The 10902-nt window shown below is 41.0% G+C and overlaps 1 protein-coding gene across 27 annotated transcripts in view; it reads right to left on the bottom strand.

Annotated features, from left to right (window-relative positions):
• Positions 1-546: 546 nt before the first annotated feature.
• MEF2A (myocyte enhancer factor 2A) overlaps positions 547-10902 on the bottom strand; it is a 145040-nt gene continuing 134684 nt past the window's right edge. For all 27 annotated transcript variants that reach the window (XM_053581810.1, XM_053581806.1, XM_053581805.1 and 24 more), the window contains 3 exons: positions 10249-10375; positions 6505-6631; positions 547-4586 (listed from right to left, as the gene is read on the bottom strand). In XM_053581810.1, the coding sequence (XP_053437785.1) occupies positions 4223-4586; positions 6505-6631; positions 10249-10375 (618 nt within the window). In that variant the 3' untranslated portion in view covers positions 547-4222. The remainder of the gene's footprint in view (positions 4587-6504; positions 6632-10248; positions 10376-10902) is intronic.

The raw sequence follows: 10902 nt of genomic DNA, 5'->3' as shown, positions 1-10902 counted from the left end.
ATGGACCACTGGGAGGCACCTGCCAGCATCTTGGGGGAACACACCCATCATTTTTGGAAATAAAACTCAAATCATTCTAAGAAATGTCTTCAGTTATCATGTATTTTGGGCAAAACAAATCATTTTCCACCCTAAACTTTAGAGAGGAGAATCTAATAATAGTTGACGACAGTCAGTTCTAACAATGACCATCCCCTCTAACACTTGTTGGTATTTTCTGTGAGCAGCAGTGATGGAGACAGCATGCATGCCACTGATCACACCAGTGTGCACACAACAGCAGGCTGGAGACGGTGTCACTGGTTGCTTCCTAATGGCCCTGGGCTCTGGACCATAATGACATAATATGAGGAAAGGATCATGTAGGTGGGAAAAGGTCTTTGTGAAAGGAGAGGGCTGCACGGGAGAGCTGCCTGGTGGCAAAGCCAGCGCCTCACCATTTCCCCAGCAAACATGACAGAGTCTGGATGCGCAGTAGGAGCCAGGCCGTCTTTACTGGAGTGAGTGCAGGAGACAGACAGTTTACAACTAGCATTGTCTTAACCATTTGATAAAAAGTTCACTATAGTATTTATTGTATAATGAAGAAAAACAACACATTCAGGGAAAAATTGAGATTAACTTATTTTTCTTAAAAGGTTCATCTCAAGGATGGCAACAAAGTCCAGCTTGTGCCGCCAAACGGTTTTACATGATCAAACCGTGTACAGCTTCTTGTGTGAACTGTTGACTACAAACATTTACCAAATACATAAATCTCTTTTAAAAAAGCCATTTTAAATATAGCAAAGCAGTGTCTTCTTGCACAGCAACATGAAGAAAGTTTCTACAGAGAAATAGAAGTTTTACATTTGTAAAATCTTTTTCACATTCTAATCATCTAGCTTCTTATGATCCAATGCCAGGAGTTTTCTGGTTCCTTATTTACTATGTATTTCTTGTGCGCATGATGGTTAGTACAGAAATCATGTTAATGCGTTATCAGTTGTCCTTATAGTTAAAGGAAATAGTAAAACATGTATTGTTCTTTTAGAACAAACCCCTGATTTAGTCTATAACACAATGGACATAATTAGGGCTCAAAAGATGGAGTTTTGATTGGGAGCATCTGTGTACACACAATGGTGACTCTCTCTCTCAGTGTAGTACCAGTTAGAGTGCTGAGGGAAGAACAGCTGTTGGAAGCTGTACTTAGCGAGTACAATTAACTCTAAGCTTTTTTTTGTTTGTTTTTTAGTATTAAAATATTTCTGAAGGGATAAAATTTCCTTGCAATGGTGTCTCATACAAAACACATGAGTCTAAAAGGGTAGGAAAAGTCAGTTCTAAAGCAACACCATGAGTCTTCCCCACTCCAGGCTGGTTTCCACCCAGAGATGTGGATGTGAAGTGTTCACACATGGGTAGCTGAGTGAGGCATGTCTGTCAAGTTCATATGCTCCAAATCACACTGGGCATATAAGGAAAAGGTTAACAGTCAAATATTCAGTTCCTGAAAATGGAATACATTGTTTCTTGGTCATTATAATTTAAATACAAACTCCGAGCCTTGTGTAATATTATTTTAGAAAACAGTAGTTGTACTGATTATAAACCTGCATAGAAAGAAAGACTATTGAGATACAGTCAGAAAAGCCATCTCATAAGGCACACAAGAAAATAGACAGTAAATGTGAATGTGTTAACTCCTATTCCAACGTACAGCAGAAGTTCATGAACATGCATAAATAATAATGAAGGAATCACTTGAAACTTTCAAAGCTATAAATGGTTTTACAAAGTGGTAAGGATTATCTTGGAAATTCAGTGTTGGGAGACTGTTTTGTTTCAATTAGGTGTGACTGCATGAAGAAATGTGCCTGTAGGTAGTTCAGTAAAATAACTACATTTGAAGAAAAACTAATCCTTTCTGAGTAAGAGCCAATGTCTACACTGAAGAGAGGAGACAGCATATCACCTCCCCCTTTTTGGCCTCTATCAAAAGTAACTCCCCAAACTGCCATTCAAACAGAACCTCCATCATGCAGCCTGTGAACGCCACAGGTTTCCCTTGGATGTGACACCTGTGTGTCAGTCAGGAAATCTGGCTGATGATCTGTCACAAATAGATATGAGGAAAGTGTCCAAAGGAACATAATTTAGGGGGAAAACAAAATGTAAAAATTGTAGGCAGCTGCTCAGTATTACATTTAAAATATAAAATAGCAGCAGTTTTTAAACCCTTACTTTGAGTTTCTCAGGAAAAGGAGTATTAAAAAATCTATGATGAAAGATATACAGGACTTTGAATTTTGTCCATGGCACAAGCCCAGCAAACGAATGAACTTGCTATCACCAATTATTTGTCTTTCTGTAGGAATAAGGCCTTGTTCAAAATCCAAGCTGAAGGTGGCACTAATTTTTATTAGAATGGCAAGAGTCGTGCCAAGGATCTGCACCATAAGAGAATTTCTCCCCCTCCCCCCCACCCCTGCACCAAAGTGTCATTTTAATGCATAGAATAATTGATAACGATACTATTTTGTAACCAGCTGCATCATTCTATTTTCAGAGGGTCAAGGAAAAAAGATCCCTTCTCCATGAATATTTTTTCCTAATCATTTACCACTTATAAAACCTTTGTGCTCATCTACTATTTTGCCATTTTTCTCTAACATTCATTAAATTAGGTCAGCTTTTTCTACCATATTTTTTTCCTCACAAAAGGCAAATTTTAAATAATGCCTTATAAAATCTGTTACAACACATTTTATATTTATGCAGGATGAACTTAACATCAATATTTTTTTGCCACTTTGCTATTTATGTACACATATAAAATATATAATGATGCTCAACCCATACAGCACAAAGATTACAATGTAACGTCACACATTCACCACCAGTGAGGGGAGAAACCCCTTTATACAATCCTCTGAAAAAACTGGGCTAATAATTAAAATCCAAAGTACAGTATATATTTAACAAAATAGTAAATATTAAACAGTGAATACTCTACTTAATAAGGACCTCGCCTTTTCCCCCCAAATTGGCGGCAATCCACAAAAATATACTTTTTAATCTGGTGACCATACAATACATAGGTACTTACATCAAAGGTGATAATATATTTAAGATGCTATATACACGAAGAGTTTGGCTCAACTTTTAATTTACATATAGAATAGTAAGTGTTCATGGCTTTTTTTTTCCAAGGTTCTGCTTGCAAGATATTTTTGTGTTTTTTTTCCCCTCTTAAAATAAAACTAAAAAGTTAAACCAAGATAAAGCTATTCTCTAAAAAAAAAAAAAAGTTACAACATATAGCTTTGGCTTATATAAATAATTCATAGCAGAATGTGTTCAAAAGTAGTGAATATAATTTTATATATAGTCATCAATTCATAAGGGTGTTTTTCATATAAAATATACATGAGCTAAAATCAGTTTCTTTAATTTTTAAGATATGAATGTAAAAAGAAACTTCTGACATATTCCAATTATAACTTAATATATTAATTTTATTTTGTTAATGCTCTCTATTTCTAGGCTATTATTTTCTGAATATCTCATGCGTGTTTTCTATTCTCTCTTTTATTAGCTAAAGATCATTTCTTGACCCAATACATTTTTGCACGTGCAAAACAGTTATGTGTGGGGCTTTTTTTTTTTGTTTTGTTTTTAATATCAACAGCCCTTTCCCATGCACCCCTTTGCAATAGAGACCCATGCCATGTTGGGTAACTAATATAAATGACATTTTATGTACAGTATTGCTTTCTTGGTTCCTGCTTTTCTACTGCTCTGTTCTACAAAGCATGTTTCTTAAGTAACTACAGTCACCGCACAGTTAAATAAAACAAGAAGGGGGCCCTCTAGGTTTATGCAAGCTAGTGTGGGAGAATTATATATGGGTACACATTTCTCTGCAAAAACTGGTTATCTTATGAAACAAGTAGTCCAAGGAAGTGCCAGACTGGTCTGTGCCTACAGAGTGCTTTGTCTGCCATGGGACACACATCTGCAGACCTACAAGGAGTTTGCAGGTAAGTGCCTGATTCTGTGTATGCAATACACACCCACACATACACACACGCTCACACCCACATACATATATATGTAAAGGGATATATATGTATGTATGTACATATAAATATATTTAACTCATGTCCTTATTTATCAATTTAGATATGTAGGGCAGTTTACTGCAGTAACACGAAGTACAAACATCAGCCTAGAAGCCTTAGGTCACCCACGCATCCATCCTCATCCGCTTTACAGAAGGGCTTTCTCTGTCCTCCGTGTTTGGGGGTCGGCCAAGTACAACTGGAGAATGAAAGTCGCCCCGTGGGTCTTCCCGGTCACTGCCGTCATAGGAGCTACTAGAGCTGCTCAGACTGTCCACAGGAGAACGCCCCATTTCCTGCCGGGGCTGAGGCTGGGGCTGCGGGGGCTGGGGCTGTGGCGGCTGCTGCTGCTGTGGCTGCTGCTGGAAGCCTGATGGGGTCATTCGATCCCGGGGAGGTGAAATTGGTTCTGACTTAATGTTGATGTTTTGGTTGGTATTAATGGATAAATTCGAACCCTGAGATAACTGCCCTCCAGCACTAAAGGAAAAAAGAAGGACGTAAGATGATTTGTTAGTGCATCTGCATAATTAGAGTACTATAGACACCCCTGTCTTGAGAAGAACCCAGGGTCTAAAATCCTGTCAGAACTTCCCAAGACTGAATCTGTGGCATAAAAAGAAATCCCATCTCCCTAGCAAGAAGAAAATAGCGGTTGAGATCTGCAGTTACTTAGTTCTACTCCCTACGCCCTAGTTAACTTTGCAGCTGAAGTATCCATGACAGTGTCAGTGTCTAACGCTGTGCACAGACCAGGAACAGAGCCAGTGAGGCAGCCTGATCTCTGCCCCGGCCCTGGGACACGTACATCTCGTCTGTTCTCATAAGGAAATGACAGCTCTCAGGAGTAAATCAGATCATCCTTGTTTTCCAGAGGAGGACACATCTCAGAAAGGATAAGGAGCCTGCTCAGAGTAGTACAGGGGGGACGTGTATAGGCTTTTCTCTAGACCTAAGCTCCAAGCTCTTTCCACCTATTTTTCCAGGGCTGCTTTTATTAATATTCTTAGGATACTAAGGACAGCCCTTAGAGGTAAATACCTGTGTAAGCACAGAAATTTCCCTGAGATACTCTGCTCCTTTTTCCATGACACAATTCCTAAAGAAACTACTCACACCAGTACACGCTGTGCAAGTATTTCAGAAGTCAGAGTGTCAGGCTCTCTGGGGACCTGCTAGGCAAGAGGCTAAGGTGTCCCTTCTGCCCTGAGCAGGCGGGAGGCAACCAGCCATCATGGAGACTGGTCAGATCTACTATGCTGTCCCCTCTTCTGGGATGCCTCCTCCACCTGCTCCATGGGCCTACTGTCATCTTGGTTCTACAAAGGCCCTGTTCCTTCTCCCTGCTGTGTTGGGATGTCTGGTCTCATCTGGGCACTACTGTAAATCCTCTTCACTTATATCTTCACACTCTGCCCATAATGTTCTCTTTGTGAATGAGGTCAGTGTGGGCACTGGGCTGGGATCAACCACATGAACCCCATGAAGCCTGATACACACATAAGATGGACAGACCCACTTTCCCTCCCCTGTCCCCCAAGAAGAAAGCCAAAGGCATAGCTCACTGCCTTGTCTCCTGTCTACTGATGTTCCCTGAAGCGAAAAAATGAAGGGTGATAGGTGGGCTGAATGCCCACAGGCTGCCTTTCCTCAGCCAGTGGAATCCAAGGCAGGTGCTGGGAAGCAGGTGTGGCAGCAGGAGCTTAATCATTGGTCAGTAGGTTAAAAGGGGTGCACGTGGGGGGTGGCGCCTGTGGTTCGGTGAGTAGGGCGCCGGCCCCATATACCGAGGGTGATGGGTTCAAACCCAGCCCCGGCCTAACTGCAACAAAAAAATAGCCGGGCGTTGTGGTGGGTGCCTGTAGTCCCAGCTACTCAGGAGGCTGAGGCAGAATTGCCTAAGCCCAAGTATTTGGAGGTTGCTGTGAGCTGTGACACCACAGCAGTCTACTGAGGGTTACTAAGTGAACTCTGTTTCAAAAATAAAAAATAAAAAAGGGGATGCACGTGGGTGGCATCTGTGCCTGGGAACCCCCTTAGATACTAGTTGAGTCTAACTCACTATGTCCTTGCAGGAGAAGGCTTGATGCCTGAATCCCTTCACAAAATGCCTACTTTGATCAGTATCCAAGCTATTCTCCGGAGCCACATAAAGATAATGTTTTCTCCCAACACTTGGGCCTACCCAAAAAGAGAAACATTGCAGGATTCTTCACATGAAAGTCAACAGAGCAAAAGACTATAATTAACAGAAAAGGAGAGTGTGCAGTCCAGGAGCAAGGATTCAGGGAGACCTTCTAGTTCAGCAGTTCTCAACCTGTGAGTCGTGACCCACAGGAACTGTATTAAAGGGTTGTGGCATTAAGGAAGGTTGAGAACCACTGTTCTAGTTACTCACACAAGAGAGCTGAGGGCGGCTTGTCCTAGATGGTGCTGCTGCCAGGCCGACACCTGTCCCAGAGACAGCATCCCCGGGGAGTTGAAGCCTTGCAGAGCTGACACGTCAGCGCTGGTCAGTGAGTAGTCTGCAAAGGAAGACAAGATTGCTCTGTGTGATAGAAGGACCATACAAGATTTATTTTTCAACAGCAGCTGTACTGGCTCCCAGGTTAAGAGAAGCCAGGACCTAAAATCTACAACCCTTTTTCTTTTAGGAGATTTATAGGATCTAGCTATATTTAGTAGCCTGGATTTATTTAAATAATAAAAGGCTTTCAATAAAGAAAGCTCTTATGCAATTGTTATTTTAAATATATATGCCTGCCACACCCTCTGGAACAAAGACAAACATTCAGAGAGCTTATACAGAACTTACCCAGAGTGAGTCTGGATTAGCCAGTCCTCAACAGGAGAGGCAGACTCCCTTCTTATGGGGTGCCACTCTGAGTGACACAGACACTAAATACATCATTACACAATTAGTAATTGCATTTGTTTAAAGTACAGGGGCTGTCACAACTCCCTAACTACAAACAAAGTGATTTCAAGTTCATGAGAAACCTTTCTGTCACTACAGCAGGAGAACACAGGCAGCTCATTCTATATGAACACTTCAGTTCCCATCACTGTGGCCAAGATTGAAGACTTAATTATTACTCACTCAACAAGGAGTTACTTCAGCTCATCCTAACACTTGGCTTTTCCATTTGGTTCTAATAAGAGGAGGCAAAAACTCTTCTACTTTTCACTTCTTTCTCATGTCTCAGGGAGATGTTTAAAGAAGCTAGTCTTTCTAGTGAATGAACATTTTCAGAAAGGAACTGGATGAAACAGCATGGCAGTGCTCGGGACACTGCCCGGCCTCTATCTTCCCCCACTCCATGTTTCTAAAGGGGGGCTCAGCCAGTCTTCCACAGGGTCCCCTCCAGCCTACAACTCTCTAGGTCCTTTCAATGGTCTCCACACCATGTTAACTTGGAAGCTCTACAAACACCTCAACCTTTGACATGACCCAACTGGACTCACCATCTCCTCCAAACCTGCTCCTCTTTAAACACTCCACCCTTAGTAAATGGCATCAACATTCACCTAGTGGCCTGTGCAGAAGCCTGAGGGTATCATCCTTGCCACTCCTATACCACCCACCACGTCTGGTCAATTCTGTTTGCGCTCTCTCTAGCCTGAGTTTCATCACCTCTACTCCCACCATCTAGTCTAAGCTCCACTGTGTGGACCATTATGCCAGCCCTTATGTGGCATCCACTTTTGCCCCTATGTGCACTGCAGCCAAGTGACCTTTTTAAGACAACAAGTACGAACATGACACTCCCTTTAAAATCTTTTTATGCCTTCCCTATGCTCTCCAGACAATGTAGAAAATCCTTGACGTGGCCTACAAATCCCTGCTTACCTCTCTGGTATCCACACTGACCATCCCGTCCTGTCCCTCTGGTGGACTCCAGCCTTTGTCCATGGCACTCCCTCTTTGGGAGCCTCTCCCTACTCTGCCTAGGTGATTCACGCTTGCTCCTTTGTGTCTAAGCTAAAATATAGCCCTTTATGCAACTGCAATAGAACTTGTGTCTTGTGTCTTTTCTCCTAAGTTCGTTCCACTGTTGATTCCTGTATTTCCACTGCCTGGCACAGTGCTGCACAGTAGGTGTTCACAATATTTGCCGAGAGGATGCGTGACTCAGTTTGTGAAGCTGGGAGTGACTTTACGCACAGGCATGAGGGAATGTCCAGCTGCACAGAGCTGTTTTACTTTTTAAAGTGTTGCTTCTTTAGTCACCCTTTTACTGACTGATGTGATTGACACTAAAATGTGTACAGAAAGGTAATTAATATACTAAAGAAAGATAAGACACGGACAAGTGTTTTAAAAAAAGCAAATAAAGAAGTGAAAGATAACACAATAAACTTAAACAGAATGGATGTTCTAAGAAAGAGAGCTAAGATAAAGTCAGTCAAAAGATAGAATGAGACTGAAGCAAAGTGACTGATGGATTTAAGAGAGCCTGCCTCCATTTTTATATGTTTTAGTAATTCCTTCTAGATTTCTTAAAAATAGTCTTGCTAATCCAATGGCATTTCTATAAGTAAATAGACTGGAATGTCTAAGAATATTGAAAAACATAATGAAATGCTCAGTACTTTGTAATCTGACACCCAGTGCAAGCTCCACCTTCTCAGCCACTGGTCCTCTGAACATCTCAGATCTTTCTCTTCCCTACCCTCTCAACTCAGAGAGTGTAAACTTGTAACCACAACAACTCATGACTTCCCTTCCATGGTTACCAACTTAGGTATGTAATGTCTCCTCCTTTAGAGTAAACTTGGGAGAGTAGATAAGTCCTTAGCATAGTCTCTTTCCTACTGAGGAGAGTGAAGTGGTTAAAACACTGGAATAGAATTGCTATGAATACACAGTCCCTGACTTTATCTTGGAACCCTGCTCTGTGCAAAGTGCCAATAGCAGGCAACAAGTCACAGACTTGGCAATTGGGCAATTGATGGATTTGGGCACTTTCTTCCTTCTGATTGTTGGGAAAGGGAAAGGACATTTCTTAAGAGGGTTTCTTTTTCAGTAAAACCTATAGTTGTTTCTGTTTTAAAATAACTACTTAGAATTAAGGTGGCAATCAAATGTATCCATTGCTCTGCCCTCCCAGTGTGAAAGCACAGGGCCAAAGCATCTACCCCTGAAGCCTAAACTTAGATGACCTTTGCCGCAGTCTGCTTGTAAGGATCATAAAAGAAATAACTTCTTTGCAATGCAGTCTCTGAAAAATTGGCAAAGTATAATCTGACTATTGCCTTCTTTCCTTCTTCCTTTGAGGCATCAGGTGCTTGGCTCAGCTGGTGAGAAAGAGCAACCACATGTGTTTGCAGCCCTTCTCAGATGGGCATATTTAAATAAAACCCGCTGTACAGACTGAGTTTCCACACAGTCTACTTCATTAAAGTACCCCTCCAATCACTGTAGTATTCTTAAACTTTCCTAATATACCCCCAAATTAGGGTATTTTTAGATGAAATGTCTAAATAAACATGAATCAGTGAAAAGCTCCTCTCAGAGGCAAAGAGTGACCAGCTCTGAGGAGAAACGAGAAAGGTCCTCGTTTTGTCCCTGAGGCCCAGACACAGAACAAACAAGGGGTCACAGGGAGTAAATGACAACCTGCCAGACACAGCTAAACACCTGCCACACATCAGGTCCACAGGGATTCCTGGTCTTTCCCAAAGGGGATTAACATAGCAGGAAGACAAACATCTTATTTTAAAAGCCTGGAGAGTGAGATGCTGTGTAAAGAGAAACTGAACAGAAACACCTGAGAGGCAGGCTGTTTCCCTCTCTGGTGTGATGGGTGCCACAATCTTGACAACAGCTACTTGGGTTTTTTTTTGTTGTTGTTGTTTGTTTGTTTTTAAAGTTACTTCTTTTTTTGTTTTTTCTTTTTTCTGCTCAGGGTAAGTATAAGTTCACACTAGAGAAATAACGACTTTTCGATTCATTCTGCTATCAATGTGTTCTTCTGTAATTTTTTCATGGCTAGCATGTGATTAGAATATCTAAATATGAATAAAAAAACATGAAATAACTTATTCAATAAATACACTTTTAAAAAAAAATCACAAAAGCAGATGTTGATCACAAAACAGGGAGCATTAAGACCCACGGGAAGCTCCAGAGCAGGCTCACCAGCATTGTAGGCAGTTGGCATTGCTGAATACACAAGTCCCTGTGGAGGCAAGCTTGGGGTTGTCACAGACACCACTGGGGTAGCAAGAGGCTGAGTGGCTTGAGAACTACTTATCCTTTGAGTATTCTGTGAGAGATTAGAAACACGAAAAGTGTTATTGAATGGTATTTGTGTTTAGACTAAACATTTTAAAAATAACTTTCAATTAAAAAGTGACACTGTTCTCAGTTTCATATGAATGTCATTGTTTTCTGCAGCAGCAATGTGAAAAACTTAAAGGTACATAATGAGAGTAACGAAATATTTAATTAAGGAACATATTTTTATATTAATTACTCATTTTCCCTTTTTAAAAATACAGTTTATTAATGTCGAGAGACAGCCTTAAATAGAAACTTACATTTCTATTTTAAGAAATGGGCAGTGACACTTTCATATGTTAGCATAAATGAGGCCTTGATGCCACTACAAATGCTGCCAGGCTACCGTAAATGAAAAACGTGAGCTTTTAAATACCTGGTGATAGCAAAGGTCATTTCCGTTTATAGGGACTGTAAGTCTTTATGTATAGACTTTTCTTTGCAGCACTTATATATTAACATGGTTTAAAGTCATGGCATATTGAGTGCAGCTTGTATTTCTAACTCTTTTCC

The sequence above is a fragment of the Nycticebus coucang genome, chromosome 2, assembly GCF_027406575.1.
Source record: "Nycticebus coucang isolate mNycCou1 chromosome 2, mNycCou1.pri, whole genome shotgun sequence".
Taxonomy (NCBI): Eukaryota; Metazoa; Chordata; class Mammalia; order Primates; family Lorisidae; genus Nycticebus; species Nycticebus coucang.
The sequence above is the reverse complement of the archived record's forward strand: the minus strand, read 5'-3'. Positions and strand labels throughout refer to the sequence as shown.